The sequence below is a fragment of the Heterodontus francisci genome, chromosome 8 (assembly GCF_036365525.1).
Source record: "Heterodontus francisci isolate sHetFra1 chromosome 8, sHetFra1.hap1, whole genome shotgun sequence".
Taxonomy (NCBI): domain Eukaryota; kingdom Metazoa; phylum Chordata; class Chondrichthyes; order Heterodontiformes; family Heterodontidae; genus Heterodontus; species Heterodontus francisci.
In genome coordinates, this window is record NC_090378.1 from 98,969,159 (window position 1) to 98,990,718 (window position 21,560).

Consider the following 21,560-nt stretch of genomic DNA (forward strand, 5'->3'; position numbering starts at 1 on the left):
CAAGAGGTGAGGTGAGAGTGACTGCCTTTGACATCCAGGCAGCATTTGACCGAGTATGGCATCAATGAACCCTAGCAAAATTGAAGTCAGTGGGGATTAGGGGGAAAACTCTTCACTGGTTGGAGTTATACCTAGTGCAAAGGAAGATGGTTGTGGTTGTTGGAGGTTAATCATCTGAACTCCAGGACATCACTACAGGAATTCCTCAGCATAGTGTCCTTGGCCCAACCATCTTCAGCTGCTTCATCAATGACCTTCCTTCAATCATAAGGTCAGAGGTGGGGATGTTCATTGATGATTGCACAATGTTCATCCCCATTCGTGACTCCTCAGATACTGAAGCAGTCCGTGCAGAAATGCAGCAAGACCTGGACAATATCCAGGCTTGTGTTGATAAGTGGCAAGTAACATACGCGCCACACAAGTGCCAGTCAATGACCATCTCCAACAAGAGAGAATCTAACCATCTCCCCATGACATTCAATGGCATTACCATCGCTGAATCCCCCACTATCAACATCCTCGGGGCTACTATTGACCAGAACCTGAACTGGAGTAGCCATATATATACCATAGCTACAACAGCAGGTCAGAGGCTAGGAATCCTGTGGCGAGTTACTCATCTCCTGACTCCCCAAAGCCTGTCCACCATCTAAGTGTGATGGAATACTCTCCATTTGCCTGGATGCGTGCAGCTCCAACAACACTCAAGAAGCTCGAAACCATACAGGACAAAGCAGCCCGCTTGATAGGCACCCTATCCACAAACATTCACTCCCTCCAGCAACGACGCACAGTGGCAGCAGTGTGTACCATCTACAAGATGCAATGCAGCAACGCACCAAGGCTCCTTAGACAGCACCTTCCAATCCTGCAACCTCTACCAACTAGAAGGACAAGGGCAGCAAATGCATGAGAACACCACCACCTGCAAGTCTCACACCACACTGACTTGGAACTATATCGCTGCTCCTTCACTGTCGCTGGGTCAAAGCCCTGGACTCCCTTCCTAACAACACTGTGGCTGTACCTACCTCACATGGACTGCAGCGGTTCAAGAAGGCAGCTCACCACCACCTTCTCAAGGGCAATTAGGGATGGGCAATAAATGCTGGCCGAGCCAGCGACACCCACATCCCATGAATGAATAAAAAAAAATTATGAAAGAGTTTGATAGGGTAGTTATAGAGATGTTTCCATTTGCTGGCAATTGCAGAACCAGGGGCCATAAATATAAGATAGTCACCAATGAATCCTGTAAGGAATTCAGGAGAAACTTCTTTGCCCAAAGAGTGGTGAGAAGGTGGAACTCCTACCACAGGGAGTAGTTGAGGTGAATAGCATAAATGCATTTAAGGGAAAGCTAGATAAGCAAGAGAGCGAAAGGAAAGGAACAGAAGGCTATGTTGATGGGGTCAGATGAAGAGGGGTGACAGGAAGCTCATGGGGATCATAAGCACTGGCATGGATCTGTGCTTTAGATATTTGCAATACTTTGTAACTCAGCACAAAGGCTTGAGCCTGGGGCGTCCTGGTGTGGAGGACCTGTGTTGCCATTTTTAGCACAGTGTTTGACAAACATGTTGTTATTTGTTTAACTTATAGTCGGCATTAACTCAATGGTACCACCCTTGTCTCTGAGTACAGAAGGGTGTGCTCAGGTCACACTCCTGTGATTTGAGCACATAAACACAGGCTAACATTTCAGCACAGTACTGGAAGACAGCTTGAAAGTGTTGTCTTTCGGAAAAGTGTTCAAACCAAGGCGCTGTCTGCTCCCTAAGGGGCGTGTAACAAATCCCATTGCACCAACTGAAGAAGAGCAGGAAAATTCTCCTCAAAGTTCTGGCCAATATTTATCTCTCAACCAACATCATTGCAACAGATTATCTGGTCAATCATGTCATTGCTGCTTGCAAACTGGCTGCCCTGTTTCATACAACAATGGCTACACTTCTAAAGTACTTCACTAGCTGTAGAGTACTTTGGGGTGAGGTGGGTGTTGAGTTTGTGAAAGGTGCTGTATACATCCATATTCCCTCTTTAATTTATAGCACACAGTATTCAAATTTGGACGAAATCATTGAAGATAATATGTCTCTTGATGAAAACTGCATAAATGTTCAAAGGGTTAATAACAGGAAATCTGTCACATATTTTCACTGTAACATTTCACACACAAACGTCAGGGCCTGGGGGAGTTTAGAACTGAGGTTAAGATCAAAATGAATGTGAACGTTTGCAGACCAGCGCCTTTCAGAGTGGGAGACACCTAAGCAAAAGACAAATCTCACTCCAGAAGGATGAGACCTGCTGCAGCAAGAAAGCAAACTCAAGAGGGAGTGTGTGTGGCGAGATGGAGAGTTCAGGGATTGAAGGCCGCCGGGACTGGTTGTTTCTGCAGTAGCAGCGACTCTGCTGATCCCCGGAACCATTGTGGAGCGGGTATGCGTTCCTCCCCCGTGCGGGGATTGATGTGACACCGGCGGAGTGAAGTTGGGGCGTACCAGTGATGGAAGCGGTGGAAAAGAGCAGCGAGTCGACGGACTCGGAGGAGCGGGAGGCTGGCGGGGTAACGCCAGGGCAGGAGCGGCCGCTGCTGCATCCCAAGGTACGGTGGGGGCCGAGAGCCGTGGGGTTTGCCTCGTTGCTGCACATTCTGCCGCCAGAAATCCCCCAAACCTTTCACAACCTCAGGGTGTCCTAAAAGCGCTTTACAGCCAGTGAACTGTAGCCACTGTTGTCACGTAGTGCACACAGCAGAGAATCTGTGTACAGCAAGCTCCCACAAACAGATATATGATCATGACCAGATAATCTGTTTTTGTGATGTTGATTGAGGGATAAGTGTTGGCCAGGACACTGGAGAATTCTCCTGCTCTTCATATTAGTGGCATGGGGTCTTTTATGTCTACCTGAAGAAGTAGACGGTTCCTTGGTTCAAGTCTCATCCAAACCATAGTATCTCCGCCAGTGCAACACTCCCTCTACTGTACTATCAGCCAGCATTAGGTGTTCAGGTCATGGAATGACCCCGCTTGAACCTGCAATCTTCAGACTCAGGCAAGAGTGCCACCAACTGAACCACAGTTGATGCTCAATTCCTTGAAAAGCTTGATAACTTAAATAGTTACTATCCCTATGTATGAGTGTAGGGGAAATGGGAGTTTTAGGTTTTAAAAATTGGTGTCAGTGACCTTATATTTTCACAGTTTTCTATCAAAGAAGTGTGATCAATATGGGTGATAACTTCAACTGCTGTACAGTTACTGGGGAGCAGAACTTCATTCATGAACCTAGGGGGAAATGTTCGAAGCCAGTCAAACTGTTGCAATCAGTGTTCCCACTCACATCACCCTTATCCTATCTAAGCTCCACTGGAACTCCATGATTCAGAGAATTAACATTTAATATTTTGATCTGCGCCTACAAACACTCCATGCTTCACCTCTCCTTCAGTCCCTGTGTGCACCCTCAGCCTCTCTGACACTTTCCTATTTAATGTTTCATGCTCCATCAGTCTGAAACACCAGCTTACTGGAATGCTGCATATGTTGCCCAACAAACTTTATTAGGAGGAGGCCACTCGGCCCCTCGAGCCTGCTGCACCATTCAATAAGATCACGTCTGATCTGATTTGTCACTTCAACTCCACATTCCCACCTACCCCAATAACCTTTGACCCCCTTGCTTATCAAGAATCTGTCCACCTCTGACTTAAAAATATTTAAAGACTCTGCTTCCACTGCCTTTTCAGGAAGAGAGTTCCAAAGAATCACAACCCTCTGAGAGAAAAAATTTCTCCTCATCTCTGTCTTAAATGGGTGGCTCCTTATTTTTCCCCACAAGGGGAAACATCCTTTCCACATCCACCCTGTCGAATCCCCTCAGGATCTTATATGTTTCAGTTAAGTGGCCTGTAACTATTCTAAACTCCAGCTGATACAAGCCCAGCCTGTCCAACCTTTCCTCATAAGACAACCTGCCCATTCCAGGTATTAGTCTAGTAAGCCTTCTTTGAACTGCTTCCAATACATTTACATACTTCCTTAAATAAGGAGACCAATACTGTACACAGTACTCCAGATCTGGTCTCACCAATGCCCTGTATAGCTGAAGCATAACTTCCTTACTTTTGTACTCAATTCCCCTCACAATAAATAACATTCTATTAGCTTTCCTAATTACTTGCTGTACCTGCATACTAACCTTTTGCAATTCATGCATCTTAGAGCTCTGCAATCTCTCACCATTTAGATAATATGGTTATACGTGATTTCCCTGTCACAAAACCATGTTGACTCTGCCTGATTACCTTGAATTTTTCTAAGTGCCCTGCTATAATGTCTTGATTAATAGCTTCTAACATTTTCCCTATGACAGATGTTAAGCTAACTGGCCTGTAGTACCTTTTTGAATAAAGGAGTTACATTCGCTATTTTCCAATCTAATGGAACCTTCCCCGAACCTAGGGAATTTTGGAAAATTAAAACCAATGCATCAACTATCTCACTAGCCACTTCTTTTAAGACCCTAGAATGAAGTCCATCAATCTCTGGATTACACCTGGTGCCATGTGCTAGTGATTATAGGAATAGGAGGATAGAGCAGATGAATGCGTGGCTGAAGACATGGTGCAGGAGGGAGGGCTTTAGTTTCCTGGATCACTGGGTCTGTTTCTGGCGCATGTGGGACCTGTACAAGTTGGACGGGTTGCACTTGAACCGGAATGGGATCAACATCCTTGCTGGGAGGTTTGTATTAGGGGAGGGTTTAAACTAATTTGGCAGGGGGATGGGATACAGAATGGAGGTACAGTAGGGGGTGATGCACAGCCAAATATAGAAGAGAAATTAAGTCAGTCTGGAAGGCAGAGCAAATATAGACCTATTAAGGCACAAGCGAACAATGCAAGGCTGGATTGCATCTATTTTAAGGCAAGGGGTCCTCCAAGTAAGGTGGATGAAGTGAGGGCGTTGATTAACACATGGGAATATGATATTATTTCTATCACAGAGACATGGTTGAGGGAAGGGCAGGACTGGCAGCTCAATATTCCAGGATATAGAATCTTCAGGCGTGACAGGGGAGGGTGTAAAAGAGGAGGTGGCATTGCACTATTGATCAAGGAGTCAATTACTGCAGTAAGGAGGGATGATATCTTAGATGGTTCCTCAAATGAGGCCATATGGGTAGAACTTAAAAACAAAAAGGAAGCAATCACTTGGCTGGGAGTGTCCAACCAGCCAGGGAGAGATAGAGGAGCAGATATGTAGGCAAATCTCAGAGAGGTGTAAAAATAATAGGGTAATAATAGTAGGGGATTTCAACTTCCCCAATATTAACTGGGATAGTCTTAGTGCAAAAGGCTCAAAGGGGGCAGAATTCTTAAAGTGCATACAGGAGAGCTTTTTGAGTCAGGACATAGAAAGCCCTACAAGAGAAGGGGTGCTACTGGACCTAATCCTAGGGAATGAAGCCGGACAAGTGGTAGAAGTGTCAGTGGGGCATTTCGGGAATAGTGACCATAACTCAGTAAGATTTAAGGTAGTTATGGAAAAGGACAAAGATGGACCGAAAATAAAGGTACTGAATTGGGGCAAGGCTGATTTCAATATGATAAAACAGTATCTGGCCAAAGTGGACTGGGAACAGCTACTTGTAGGAAAGTCTACATCAGACCAGTGGGAGTCATTCAAAAAGGAAATAGTGAGAGCTTAGGGCCAGCATGTTCCCGTAAAGGTGAAGGGTAGGGCCAACAAGTCCAGGGAACCCTGGATGTCAAGGGATATAGAGGATTGGAGAAGGAAAAAAAGGAGGCTTATGGCAGATTCAGGGGGCTGAAAACAGTGGAGGCCTTAGAAGAGTATAGAAAATTTAGGGCGGTAATTAATAAAGTAATTAGGAGAGTGAAAAGGGGGCATGAAAAAACACTGGCGGGCAAGATAAAGGAAAATCCCAAGGTGTTTTATAAGAATATTAAGGGCAAGAGGATAACCAGGGAAAGAGTAGGGCCCATTAGGGACCAAAGTGGCAATCTGTGTGTGGAGCCGGAGGATGTAGGTGACGTTTTAAATGATGTAGGTGTAGAGATCAGGGAGGGGGATTGTGATATACTCGAACAAATTAGCATTGAAAGGGAGGAAGAATTAGCGGTTTTAGCAGGCTTAAAAGTTGATAAATCCCCAGGCCCAGATGAAATGTATCTCAGGCTGTTAAGTGAGGCAAGGGAGGAGAGTGCAGGGGCTCTGACACAAATTTTCAAATCCTCTCTGGTTACAGGGGAGGTACCAGAGGATTGGAGGACAACGAATGTGGTACCATTATTCAAGAAGGGTAGTCGGGATAAACCAGGTAATTACAGGCCGGTGGGTCTAACGTCAGTGGTAGGGAAACTATTGGAAAAAATTCTGAGGGACAGGATTAATTTCCACTTGGAGAGGCAGGAATTACTCAAGGGTAGTCAGCATGGCTTTGTCAGGGGGGAGATCATGTCTAACAAACTTGATTGAATTTGTCGAGGAGATGACTAAATGTGTAGATGGAGGTAAAGCAGTTGATGTAGTCTACATGGACTTCAGTAAGGCTTTTGATAAGGTCCTGCATGGGAGATTAGTTAAGAAGGTAAAAGCCCGTGGGATCCAGGGCAATTTGGCAAAGTGAATCCAAAATTGGCCAAGTGGCAGGAGGCCGAGGGTGATGGTCGAGGGTTGTTTTTTGATTGGAACCAGTGGTGTATCGCAGGGACCGGTGCTGGGACCCTTACTGTTTGTAGTGTACATTAATGATTTAGACATGAATATAGGAGATCTGACCAATAAGTTCGCAGATGACATGAAAATTGGTGGTGTCGTAAATAGTGAGGAGGAAAGCCTTAAATTACAGAATGATATAGATGGGCTGGTAAGATGGGCAGAGCAGTGGCAAATGGAATTTAATCCTGAGATGATGCATTTTGGGAGGACTAACAAGGCAAGGGAATATACAATGGAAGTACAGAGTGTCAGAGGGACCTTGGTGCACTTGTCCATAGATCACTGAAGGCAGCAGCACAGGTAGATAAGGTGGTTAGGAAGGCATATAGGATCTTGCCTTTATTAGCTTAGGCATAGAGTATAAGAGCCGGGAGGTTATGATGGAGCTCTGTGAATTGCTAGTTAGGCCACAGCTGGAGTACTGTGTACAGTTCTGTCGCCACACTATAGGAAGGATGTGATTGCACTGGAGAGGGTGCAGAGGAGATTCACCAGGATGTTGCCTGGGCTGGAGCATTTCAGCTATGAAGAGAGACTGGATAGGCTAGGGTTGTTTTCCTTGGAGCAGAGAAGGCTGAGGGGAGACCTGATAGAGGCATACAAAATTATGAGGGGCATAGATAGGGTCGATAGGAAGAAACTTTTTCCCTTAGAGGAGGTGTCAATGATCAGGGGGCACAGATTTAAGGTAAGGGGCAGGAGGTTTAGAGGGGATTTGAGGGAAAAATCTTTTCACCCAGTGGATGGTTGGAATCTGGAGAACACTGCCTGAAGGGTGGTAGAGGAGGTATTTAAATGAGCACTTGACACACCATAGCATACAAGGCTATGGGCCAAGTGCTGGAAAATGGGACGAGAGTAGATAGGTGCTTGATGGCCGGCACAGACACAATGGGCTGAAGGGCCTGTTTCTGTGCTGTATGACTCTCTGAATCTAAGACCTGGAGCTAGCCAGCCCGTAGTTCCAACAATTTGCTCAGTATCACTTCTCTGGTGAATGTAATTTTCTTGAGTTCCTCCCTCCTTTCCATTTCCTGCTTTACAGCTATTTCTGGGACGTTACTTGTATCCTCTATGGTGAAGACCGATGCAAAATACCTGTTCAGTTCATTTGCCATCTCCTTATTTTCCCATATTAATTCCCCAGACTCACTTTCTATAGGACCAATGCTCACTTTGTTAACTTTTCTTTTTTAAATATCTATAGAAACTTCTAATATCTGTCTTTATATTCCTCACCAGCTTTCTCTCGTACTCTAATTTTTCCCTCCTTATTAATCTTTTAGTTGTTCTTTGCTGCTTTTTATATTCTGTCCAGTCTTAGAGTCATAGAGTTATACTGCACAGAAACAGGACCTGCTACCCATCTTTGCGCAATTATATGCTTTTTCTTTAAGTTTGATACTATCTTTAACTTTTTTAGTTAACTACAGATGGTGGGTCCTTCCCTTGGAATTTTTCTTTTTCATTGGAATGTATTTATTTTGTGTATTCTGAAATATCCCCTAAATGTCTGCCACTGCATCTCTATTGACCTATCCCTTAACCTACTTTGCCAGCTCACTTTTGCTAGTTCTGCTTTCATGCCCTCATAAAGGCCCTTATTTAAGTTTAAAATACTCTTCTTAGACCACTCTTCTCTCCCTCAAACTGAATGTAAAATTCAAGCATATTATGATCGCTGCTGCCTAATTGCCTATGAGGTCACTAATTACTCCTATCTCATTGCACATTACCAGGTCTAGTGTAGCCTGCTCTCTGGCTGACTCCAGAATGTGCTGTTCTAAGAAACTATCCCGAAAACAAATATGTACTCCTCATCTAGGCTCCAGTTTAAAAATAACTAATAATTGGAAAACTAACAAAAATATAATATAACAGGTGCAACGCAGGGTCTCTGCATTTGATTATTGGCATATTAAAACAGTCTTTTGTTTCAACAGGATCCAATCACAGATGTGGTAATGGATATATGGTTCTCTGTTAAGAACCTTTGAGAGGAAACCTGTCTGGGGTTTCACACTGTGCATTAGACAGCTGGCCATTTTTTGTTTGAATTTTGTGTTACTCATCCCTAGTTCTGTTACTAGTAGTAGAAATTCAAATCAATCATACAGGCACAAGTGCTGTGTCTATGTAAGTTGCATGTGTCGGCTTGGCTTAGTTGGCAGCACACTTGTGGTTGGGTCAGAATGTGATGGATTTGATCTAAAAATACCATTGCACTATGGAGGGAGTGCAGTATTGGAGCTGGTGTTCTATCAATGAGACATTAAACTGAGATCCAGCATCAAATCCTGGTTTGCGCCCCATACATGCCAGTGGTTATCAAAGTCCTGGAGAATGTTTCAGAAAGAACTATCAAAATGGTACCGGGTCTTTGGGCTTATAGTTATCAGGATAGGATGTCGGAGCTACAGAAGTATGGGCTTTGAGGTGATACGATTGAACTGCTTAAAATGATCATAGAATGGGTACAGCATAGAAGGAGGCCATTCGGCCTGTCTTGTCCTTGCCGGCTGTCTGAAACAGCAACCCACTTAGTCCCACTCCGTTGCCTTTTCCCTGTAGCCTTGCAATTTGTTTTCTCTTCAGATAATTATTCAATTCTCTTTTGAAGGCCTCAATTGAATCTGCCTCCACCACACACTCAGGCAATGCATTCCAGACCTAACCACCCGCTGCGTAAAAAGTTTTTTCTCCGGTTGCTGTTGCTTCTTTTGCCAATCACTCTAAATTAGTGTCCTCTTTTTCTGGATCCTGCAGGCAAAGGGAACAGTTTCTCCCTATCTACTCTCAGACCTCTCATGATTTTGATCACCTCTATCAAATCTTCTCTTAATCTTCTCTTCAAGGAGAACAGACCCAGCTTCTCCAACCTATCCACATAACTGAAGTTTCTCATCCCTGGAACCATTGTCCAGGATCTTTTCTATACCCTCTACATTGCCTTAACATCCTTTCTAAAATGTGGTGCCCAGATCTGGACATACTACTCCACTTGAGGCCGAAACAGTGTTTTACAGGTTTATCATAACTTTCTTGTTTTTGTATTCTATGCCCCTATTTATAAAGTCCAGGATCCCAAATGCTTTAATAACGGTTTTCTCAACCTGCTCTGCAACCTTCAATGATTTGTTCGCATATACCCCCAGGTCGCTCTCCTGCACCACTTTTAGAATTATACCCTTTAATTTATTTTGCCTCTCTTTGTTCTTCCTACCAAAATGAAACACTTCATACTTTTCTGCATTAAATTTCATCTGCCACTTGTCTGCCCATTCCACTACTCTGACTATGCCCTCTTGAAGTTTATCACTATCCTCCTCACTGTTCACAATACTTCCAAGTTTTGTGTCGTCTACAAATTTTGAAATTGTACCAAGTCTAGGCCATTAATACATATCAAGAAAAGCAATGGTCCCAACACCGATCCCCGGGAGACCCCACCATATACCTTCCTCCAGTCAAAAAAACAACTGTTCACCACTACTCTCTGATTCCTGTCACCCAACCAATTTTGTATCGATGCTGCTACTGTCCCGTTTATTCCATGGATTCTAACTTTACTGACAAGCCTGTTATGTGGCACTTTATCAAATGCCTTTTGGAAATCCGTGTACACCACATCAACCACATTACCCTCCTCAACCCTCTCTGTTACCTTATCAAAAAACTCAAGTGAGGTAAGGTGAGAGTGACTGCCCTTGACATCAAGGCAGCATTTGACTGAGTATGGCATCTAGGAGCCCTAGCAAAACTGAGGTCAATGGGAAGCAGGGGGAAAACCCTCCGCTGGCTGGAGTCATACCTAGCACAAAGGAAGATGGTTGTGTTTGTTGGAGGTCAACCATCTGAGCTCCAGGACATCACTGCAGGAGTTCCTCATGGTAGTGTCCTAGGCCCATCCATCTTCAGCTGCTTCATCAATGACTTTCCTTCAATCATAAGGTCAGAAGTGGGGATGTAATGGTACCTCTTTTTGAACAAGGGTGTAAAATTTGCAATTCTCCAGTCCTCTGGCACCATACCTGTATCTAAGGAGGATTGGAAGATTATTGCCAGCGCCTCCGCAATTTCCATCCTTACTTTCTTAAGTATCCTTCGCTGCATCTCATCCAGCCCTGGTGACGAATCAACTTTAAGTATAGTCACCCTATTTAATATCTCCTCTTTTTCAGTTTTTAGCCCATCTCAACTACTTCCTCTTTCACCATGAGTTGGGCAGCATCTCCTTCCTTGGTAAAGACAGATGCAAAGTACTTATTTAGTACCTCAGCCATGCCCTCTGCCTCCATGCATAAATTCGCTTTTAGTTCCCTAGTTGGCCCCACTCTTCATTTTACCACCCGTTTACTATTTATGTGCCTATAGAAGACTTTTAGATTCCTTTTTATGTTGGCCACAAGTCTCTTCTCATACTTTCTCTTTGCTTTTCTTGCTTGTTTTTTTGCTTCTTCTCTGAACCTTCTATATTCAGCCTGGTTCTTAATTGTATTATCCACCTGTCATCTGTGATATGCACCCTTTTTTGATTCATCTTACTCTCCATCTCTTTCGTCATCCAGGGAGCTCTGGATCTGTTTGCCCTACCTTTCCCCCCTCGTGGGAATATACCTTGCCTGTACCCAAGCTATCAACTCTTTAAAAGTAGCCCATTGTTCATTTACAGTTTTGCCTTCCAGTCTTTGATTCCAGTTTATTTGGGCCAGATCTGTTCCCACTCTGTTGATGTTGTCCCTCTCCCAATTAATTATTTTTACTCTGGATTGCTTCTTGTCCTTTTTCATAGCCAAGCTAAACCTTATGATGCTATGGTCACTGTCCCCTAAATGTTCCCATACTGTCTGTTGATTCACTTGACCCACCTCATTCTCTAGAATCAGATCCAGGAATGCCTCCTTCCTCATTCGATTGGAAGCATACTGATATAGAAAATTCTCCTGATCACACTCTAGAAACTCTTGCCCTTCTCTGCTTTTTACACTATTTCTATCCCGGTCTCTATTATCCTAATCTAAAGTTCCCCATTATAACTACTCGATAATTCTTGTACCACTTGGCAATTTCCTTGCAAATTTGTTCCTTTCTATCCTTACCATGAGTTGGTGGCCTATAGAATACCCCCGCAATGTAATGGCACCTGTATTGTTTCTTAGCTCGAACCAAATAGTTTCTGTCCTTGATCCTTCTGGGACATCCTCTCTCTTCAGCACTGTAATGTTCTCCTTAATCAATACAGCAACCCCTCCTCCTTTCCTTCCTTCCTTATCTTTCCTGAGCACCCTGTATCCAAGGATATTTAGTATCCAGTCCTGCTCTTTTTTCAACCAGGGTCTCTGTTATTGCCACAACATCATATTTCCACATGGCTATCTGTGCCTGCAGCTCACCAACATTATTTCTATTTTCCCACATTCATGTACATGCACGCTAAATCTAATTTAGACCTTATTACACCCCCTCTTACACTGTCCCTATCTAATACCTTACTATTTCCTACTCCAGTGCTATCTGTCTCTCCCAATTCTCTGCACCTTGGTTTTCCTCTCCAAATTCATCCCTGGTTCCCACACTCCTGCCAAGTTAGTTTAAACCCTCCCCGATAGCACTAGTAAATCGCCTCACAAGGACATTGGTCACGGCTTTTCAATCTTCCTCTTGCACCCCCCCCCCAACCGTCCCTTACAGCTGTGCCAACTTGCTGCTGCAGCTGATGACACTTCCTGCACATATGGTTGTCCAGGACACTTCTTGAGTTCCCATATGGAACTGGATGTGCACTCCACCAGTCTGAGCTGCCCTGCCATGCCTCTATCTATTAGACTATTAAACCTACTACTTAAAATAAAAGACTCCAGCTCCTCACCAATCAGCCCACCACCGGCCAGAGTCACGCTGGCGCCCCCCCCCACTGCCTGCGTCACGCCCCCCTAATCCTGGCTGATGGTGATCAAGGGGTTTGAGTCTGTCCATTTGAGAGAATGGGGATCGTTGGATTGTGACTTAGTATCACATCTTTGTAGTAAAACTTAGTTTCATTTTTAGGAAGTATTTCTTTTCACACAGAGTTGTCATCCTCTTGAACAGAATGCCAAAGCATGCAGTAACTATGGTTTCTCTAAAGCTCTTCAGAAGGGAGCTAGACAATTTCATGAGGGAAGAGCATGCTTTCAGTTATATTAGGTGGCATTAGAAAGATTCATACATTACTGTGGTCTCCTAGAGATTTGCATGATTGCCTTCTGGAGTTGGAGATGAATTTCCAAGTTTTTCCAAAATCGACCTTAGGTTTTTTTCTTTTTGAATGTCCCCTTTCTCAGGAAATTATACGACTCATAGATGGATCAGTGGTATATGTAGCTGCATCATGTCTGATTGGGGTGTGCTTGATGTATTTGTTGTCTATCTGCACTTGTTACATGTTTATGCTTCTGCTCTCTTTTTCACTCCACCAACATATAAGGTGATGCAAGCTGGATTAAGGTGCTATCATTTTCATTCATGTTTTGATTTTCAGTACACAGAGATGATGGCTTTAGACGTTGCAGATAGTACTCAAGTATATACTGCATTTCTGGTGTTCCTTGACCTTCTGGAAGGTAAGATAATGTATTTGGAATATTCTTGTGACTTTTTAGGTATTTTTTAAAGTAATTAGTATTATACTAATTGTCTTTACATGAATTTTCTCTCTTCTCTCTTGTCTTCCGCCTCTCCTGATGGCATTGAATCTTCCTGATGCACTCTTCAAGCACTGCAATATCAGGAATAACAGGTGTAAAATTATTTTCTAAGGGCTAACAGGAGTTCTACATCGAATGTATTTTACACAGTGGTACATTTGAAAATTAAACTTTTTTTTAAATATCCCTTTTTAAGGTTACTCCCTAGAACTCATTGTTTTACGATAACTCTATTTTCAGAGTGGATGCAATACAGTCGTGTAGGGCAGCAGCACTCTTGGAGTGTATTAGGTATCAGAACTATAGCATTCATCTCTGAAAGTCAGATATAATCTGTGTTTGAACATTTTCATGCTGAGTTTTACATATTCAAACTGCTGGGTTTAAATGTATTCAGGAGTCAATCTGTGAGGATTTAACCCCTTACTCACAACTGGATTGGACGTGACAAAAGTTCATTTGTAAAGTTACTTATTGAAACAAAGTAAGAACAAGTTTATTAACTTTCATGTAAACGATGGCAATAAACTTGGGCAGTGAATTACAGTCTAACACGGGCTATATACTTCCAGTATTAGTTCTGGATGGGGAGTGCAAATCATTCTCTTGTAGCTTTTGGTCTGCGAACTCCTCTTTTGTCTTTGTTTATTTCTCTCGTCTTTTTTTCCCAAAAATATACTTTATTCATAAAAATTTGCAAAAATACATTACAAAACAGTTCAAATTTGACATTTTGGAAAGTACAGTAGAGATCAGATTTCTTCGATACAGAACATGAGGTGCCTTGCAATTCGTGGCCACTCCTTTTTAAATGCAGTGTACATTGGCATTACATAGCAAAAAAACATTTTGGTGCATAGAGCCCAAGGGGTTTTACATGGGTTCCAGCCCCTCAGTATCCTATGGCGGGAGGACCTTACACAGCGGCCTTTCCCCATTGAGTCTTTGTGGCAGCTGCCCTACGCTTTAGTGCGTCCCTCAGCCAGTAGTTACTCTCTCTCTCTCGTCTTTTCTCTTTGTTTTTTTATTTCTGGTTCTTTCCGTCATACAGAACTGATCTCTTTTATCCTGACTCTTATCCAAGTAATCCGTCCCCATCCCCAATCATGTTTATCCTTGTGACCATCATGCCCTGTGCATGCCTTTCCTGACCAATCAGGTATTTGTTCATGTGGCTATTTCTAACCTGACATAATTACATAATGCCTTTCATTACAAGAATGTCTTATTCCCTCCTTATCTCGAAGTCTTTACATCCTGTGCTTTCTTATCAACTTGAGAGAGACCTGCTAGACTGGTTCTCAGCTCTTCAAGGACTTTCAGCTCCAGTGGGCTTGTTAGAGTCTGACACAATTTCCCACAATCCGTTGACCTTGGCAACTTTTGTATTATGCTCCATTTTTCTACTCCATTATACTACAAGAATTCTTTAGTAGGGTTACATCTTTAATAATCTTACAAATGCAAATGCTGGTCTTATGTAAAAGCCATTTACTGAGGATTGCCTTAGTCATAGAGAGAGACAGCACCGAAGCAGGCCCTACGGCCCATCAAGTCCGCGCCGACCATCAACCACCCATTTTTACCAATCCTACATTAATCCAATTTTTCTCTCTCACATCCCCACCTTCCCTCAATTCTCCTACCACCTACCTACACTAGGGGCAATTTTTTTTAACAATGGCCAATTTACCTATCAACCCGCAAGTCTTTTGGCATGTGGGAGGAAACCGGAGCACCCGGAGGAAACCCGTGCGGTCACAGGGAGAACTTGCAAACTCCGCACAGGCAGTACCCAGAACTGAACCCGGGTCGCTGGAGCTGTGAGGCTGCGGTGCTAACCACTGCGCCACTGTGCAACCTTTCTCTTTTGAGGCCAGTTGCACTGAGCCACATCAGTGATTAACATGTAAGCACAAAAGGTGCATTTCCCTGCAGCAGAATTGCTGAAATGATCAAATTGGAAGAGACCTGGGAGCCCTGGTAGATTCAAAGCTCAACATATACAAATAATGCAGATTAGCAGTCTATAAAGTCAGTAGAATGTTGAACTACCTAGTCGAAACAGTAGAGTACAAGTTACAGGATTTCATGGTTAAACTGTGCAATGCCCTTGTCAGATCTCACCTTGAATACTGTTTCTCCGTTCTGGGGAGACATTAGAGCACTGGCAGCAGAGCAGAGAACTGCTACAAGGCTTTTTCTTACTTTCCAGGATCTGAACTGTGTGCAGTAGTGAGGGAGTGCTGCATAGTGGGTGATATTTTATTTTGAATGAGATGTTAAACTGAGGCCCCATCATCGCCCTTGTGTGCATGTAGAAGATCCAAAAGCACTATTCGGAGAAAAGCAGGAGAGTCTCCCTCAACCTCAATTTATCCCTCAACCAAAATTGCACAAACAGATTACTTGGCCATTTATTTCATTGCTGTCTTTGGGAGCATGCTGCTTGCAAATTGGGTGCCACATTTCTGACATTGCAACTGTGACTACACTACCAAAGTACTTCATTCATTGTAAAGTGCTTTGGGATGTCCGAGGTTGTGACAGGCAACATGTACATGCAAGCCTTTTTCTTTCTTATGAGGAAAGACTGGCCTTTTCAACCTGTGAAGGAGGCATGTGAGAGCTGATTTTATGGAGATATATGATACTGTTCATCTGGAATATTTGAAAATAAGCAATGGGAGTAGTTCAAGGATTCAAATTTTAGGAACTGATATCAGGAAGTTCTTCACACACAGAGTGATCAATACTTGGACTGGAGTTCTGGGCAGAATGATGGAGATGAAAATCCTAGGATCATCTAAGTAGCACATGGATGCAGGAATGGGGAAAGTGGAAGATTGTTTTGGATGGATGAAATAAGATGGACCAAATGGCCTTCCTTCTCTGTAAATATCTTGTGATCTTTTGCAGAAGGATCCAGCAAATGTTTGTTGTGCTGTTATAACGATCCATCTCTGCCTCTTTGGTGCAGTTGTTTGCTGTTTGCTTCCTCATACAATCAGGGAAGAAGTTGCACCCGTGAAGCCTTAAGGTGTTCAGTTTACTGTGGGAGGGAAAAGAAATGTAGCTTTATTCTATCTAATTGAGTTCTGATCATCGCAACATGGTATTTTAGTTTTAACAGTGTTACTCATCAGCACAGAACCTCTTGGTATAGCTCAAGCAATTCAGGAAAAATTTGCAAATAATTGAAAAGAATTGCTTTTATTGCTGAATTGTTTTTCAATAACTTGAAGTGCTGTCTCCTCACTGCTATTAGGCTGAAAAAACAGGGCTCCAGAGATCATAGTGGTGTGACATTCTCTGTATTGTTGAAAGCAGAAAGTGTTTAACGCTGCACATTCTGAGTGGCAAAAAAAGCATTTGATGGCAATGCTGTTATGTCTTGTGCATTTGATGTAATTTTTATGACAGCACAATCCTTCTGCTGTTGCACTTTAGAATCTGCTAGATCTTGAATGCTCATTTTATTTTTATTTCCCATGGGATGTGAGCATGACTGCCAAGGCCAACATTTATTGTCCATCCCTATTCGCCCTTGAGAACAAAGGAAGATAGGAACCGGAGTAGGCCATTCAGCCCCTTGAGCCTGTCCCGCCATTCAGTGAGATCATGGCTGATCCGTGGCCTAACTCCATATACCTGCCTTTGGCCCATATCCCTTAATATCTTTGCTGAACAAAAATCTATCTATCTCAGATTTAAAATTAACAACTGTTCTACCTTCAACTGCTGTTTGCGGGAGAGAGTTCCAAATCTCTACCACCCTTTGCGTGAAGAAGTGCTTCCTAACATCTCTCTTGAACGGTCTGGTCCTAATTTTTAAACTATGCCCCCTAGTTTTAGAATCTCCAACCAGTGGAAATAGTTTACCTCTATCTAGCCTGTCTTTTCCTGTTAAGGTGGTGGTGAGCTGCCTTTTTGCACTGCTGCAATTAGTGTGGTGTAGTAGATACCCCCACAGTGCCTAAAGGGAGGGAGTTCCAGGATTTTGACCCAGTGACAGTGAAGGAGTGGCAATATATTTCTAAGTCAGGATGCTGTGTGACTTGGGAAAATTGCAGGCATTGGTGTTCCCATGCATCTGCAGCTCTTGTCCTTCTAGGTGGTAGAAGTCACGGGTTTAGAAGGAGTCTTGGCAAGTTGCTTTTGAAGGAGTCTTGGCAAATTGCTGCAGTGCATCTGTTGCCACTGTGCGCCTTTAGTGGAAGGAGTGAATGTTTAAGGTGGTGGATGGGGTGCTGATCAAGCAGGCTGCTTTATCCTGGATGGTGTCAAGTTTCTTGAGCGTTGTTGGAGCTGCACTCATCCAGGCATGTGGAGAGTATTCCATCACATTCCTGACTTGTGTCTTGTAGATGGTGGACAGGGTTTGGGGAGTCGGGAGATGAGTTACTTGCCTCAGAATTTCCAGTCTCAGACCTGTGCTTGTAGCAACAATATTTAAATGGCTGGTCCAGTTCAGTTTCTGCTCAGTGGTAATGCCATTGAATGTCAAGGGGACATGGTTAGATTCTCTCATTATTTGAGATGGTCATTGCCTGGCACTTTCATGTATATTACTTGCCACTTATCAGCCCAAGCCTGCAAGTTTCCCAGGTCTTGCTGCACACGGGCACAGACCGCATCTGAGGAGTTGCGAATGGTACTGGAACACTTTGCAATCATAAGTGAAATCCCCACTTCTGACCTTATGTTTGATGGAAGATCACCGAAGAAGCAGCTGAAGATGGTTGGGCCTAAGACACTACCAAGGAACTCTTGCAACGCTGTCTTGGGGCTGAGATGATAGGCCTCCAACAACCACAACCATCTTCCTTTGTGATAGGTTTGACTGCTGCCAGTGAAGAGGTTTCCTCCTGATTCCCGTTGATTTTGATTTTGCTCGGGCTCCTTGATGCCACATTCGGTCAAATGCTGCCTTGATGTCAGGGGCTGTCACCCCCACATCACATCTGGAATTCAGCTCTTTTGTCCTGTAAAGAGGTCTGGAGCTGAATGGCCCTGGCGGAACCCAAACCGAGCATCGGTGATCAGATTATTGAGTGTTGCTTGATAGCACTGTCTAGGACACCTTCCATCACTTTGCTAATTGAGAGTAGACTGATGGGGCAGTAATTGTCTGGATTGGATTTGTCCTGCAGAGTGCTGAAATTGTTCATGTTCCTACCAATATGACCTTTATGAAAAATGTTTGTGTAACATTAAAGTCGAATAGGAATTGAAAAGATGTGTCTTTGTCTGGACTTTAACAGCAGCACAGGGTAGAATAGAAAGCCTTAACACCATGTGATAATGCTCACCGCTTAGTTTCATAATGATTGTTAAGAATTTGCTGTTTTTACATTTAGCATTGCTTAATGTGTATGAACCTATGGGCATTCAGAAAGTGCTGTAACTGGGAGCACCAAAAAGCCCCAAGTGCAAATTACCCATGCATTTCTTGTAGGCTTTGCAATGGTGCAGCATTTAAATATTCTCTCTTTTGCCCACTCATAATCAAATCACGTAATAAATCCTGAAAGTAGGAAATCAAAAACAACATTGTTAGTAGAACAAAATAGAGAGGTACATTTAAAAGTTATTCAAAACACAGCAGAAAATAAATCACTAGTAAAGTGAATAAACTCCTTATCTGCAAATCTGGCTGCTTATGTAGAGCCTTGGTCAGACCCTGTCCAGAGTACTGCATATAGTTTCGTGCACTGCATATCAACGAATATATTGACCTTGGCAGGAATACACTGCAGATTCTCAGAATGATTAGAGGGATAAACTATGGGAACAGGTTGGATAAATTTTGTGGGCAAGCTGCATACACTTTAGAAGGTTGAGGGGTGATCTGAGCGAGGTGTTTTAAAAAGTTGAAAGAATTTGATTAGGTAAATACAGAGAAACTATTTCCTCTGGTGCGGTGGAAGAAGAGGGTTGGAAACAGGATTGAGGGGTGTAGTCTTAAAATTAGAGCCAGGCTGTTTAGGAGGGAAATCAGGAAGCACTTTATCACGCAAAGGGTACTGGAAATCTGGAATCCTCTCCCCCAGTGTCCTATGGATGCTGGGTCCATTGAAGCTTTCAAGACTGAGATCAATAGGTTTTTTTTAGGTAAGGGTATCAAGGGATATGCAGCTAAGGAGGATAAATGGAATTAATGAACAGATCAGCCATGATCATATAGAATTGGGGAACAAGCGCCAGGGGCTGAATGTCCTACTCCTGTTCCTATATGAATACCTTGATTTGGCATTGGGGAACCCTGTTGTTGTGAGCACCTGCATTAAGAAACCAGTTAACATACGAATAGAGGAAATAGGGGCATGAGTATGACATAAGGTCCCTCGAGTCGGCACACCATTCAGTACGATCAGTGCTGAACATGTACATCAACTCCACTTTACTGCCCTATCCCCATATCCTTTGATTCCCTTAGTGCCCAAAAATCTTCGATCTCAGTCTTGAATATACTCATAATTGAGTGTCCGCAGCTCTCTGGGGCAGAAAATTCCAATGATCCACAACTCTGTCTTGAAGAAATTTCTCTTCTCTTCGGACCTAAATGGCAGGCCCCTTATTCAGAGATTATGAGTTCTAGACTCTCCAGCCAAGGAAAACAGCTTCTCAGTATCAACCAGTCAAGCTGTCTAAGATTTTTATATGTTTCGAGGAGATCACCCCTCATTCTTATACATTCCAGCGAATATAGGCCCATTCTACTCAATCTCTCCTCATAGGACAGCCCTCTAATCCCAGGAATCAACCCAGTGAACCTTTGTTGCACTTCCTGTAAGGCAAGTATATCCTTTCTTGGGTAAGGAGACCAAAGTTGTACACAATAATCCAGGTATGGTCTCACCAAAGTCCTGTGTAATTTCAGCAAGACTTCCTTACTCTTATACTCCAATCTCCTTGCAATGAAGGCGAACATAACATTTGCCGCCTTAATTGTTTGTTGTACCAGCATGTCTTCTCTCTGTGATTTGTGTACAAGGACAACCAGATCCCTCTGAATCCCAATGATTGTGAGTCTCTCGCCTTTTTTAAAAAAAAGTGCTTTTCCATTTTTTGTACCAAAGTGGATAATTTCACACTTCCCCACATTATACTCCAGCTGCCACCTTCTTGCTCAATAACTTAACCTGTCTATAATCCCTTTGCACGATCTTAAGAGAATCCAACCATCTCCCCTTGATATTCAATGGCTGTATCCCGCCCCCTATCACCATCCTAGGGGTTACCATTGACCAGAAACAACTGGACCAGACACATAAATGCTGTGCCTACAAGAGCTGGTCAGAGGCTGGCAAGTCTGCTTCAGTGATGGAATAATTTTCACTTGCCTGAATGAATGCGGTTCCAACAGCACTCGGGAAGCTCAACGCCATCCAGGAGAAAGCAGCCCACTTTATCGCTGCCCCATTCACCACCTTAAACATTCACTTCCTCCACAACTGACGCACAGGCAGCAGAGTGTACCATCTACAAGATGCACTGCAGCAACTCACCACACCTCCTTTGACAGCACCTTCCAAGGACCTGCAGGACCTAGAAGGACAAGGGCAGCAAACGCATAGGGCAACACCATCTGCACGTTCCCCTCCAAGCCACACACCATCCTGACTTGGAAATATATCACCATTCCTTCACTGTCGCTGGGTCAAAATCCTGGAACTGCCTTCTGAACAGCACTGTTGGTGTACCCACACCCCAAGGACTACAGCACTTCAAGAAGGCACCTCAAAATAACCTTCTCAAGGGCAATTATGGATGGGCAATAAATGCTGGCCTAGCCAGTGATGCCCACATCCCATGAATGATTAAAAAGAACAATGTCCTCTTCACAGCTTACTTTCCCACTTAGCTTTGTGTTGTTAGCAAACTTGGATATATTGTACTCTGTCTCCTCATCTAAGTTATTGATGTAGATTGTAAACAGCTGAGGCCCAGCACTGATCCCTGCGGCACTGCACTAGTTACACCCAGCAGGTGTAAATGACCTATTTATTCCTGCTGCCTGTTTTCTGTTTGTTAATCAATCCTCAATCTACGATAATATAACATCCAATCTCACAAGAGCTACTCTATTGCAACAACCTCTTGAGTGGCACCCTAT

The 21,560-nt window shown here is 43.4% G+C and overlaps 1 protein-coding gene across 4 annotated transcripts in view; it reads left to right on the forward strand.

Moving 5' to 3' along the window:
- The first annotated feature begins 2,241 nt into the window (after positions 1 to 2,241).
- Positions 2,242 to 21,560, forward strand: part of tsen15 (TSEN15 tRNA splicing endonuclease subunit) — a 122,051-nt gene continuing 102,732 nt past the window's right edge. Inside the window, exons 1-2 of one of the 4 annotated variants that reach the window (XM_068037827.1) lie at positions 2,242 to 2,611; positions 13,276 to 13,357. In XM_068037827.1, coding sequence (XP_067893928.1) covers positions 2,513 to 2,611; positions 13,276 to 13,357 — 181 coding nt within the window. In that variant the 5' untranslated portion in view covers positions 2,242 to 2,512. The remainder of the gene's footprint in view (positions 2,612 to 13,275; positions 13,358 to 21,560) is intronic. The other 3 variants (XM_068037828.1, XM_068037829.1, XM_068037826.1) reach the window with 3 other exon arrangements.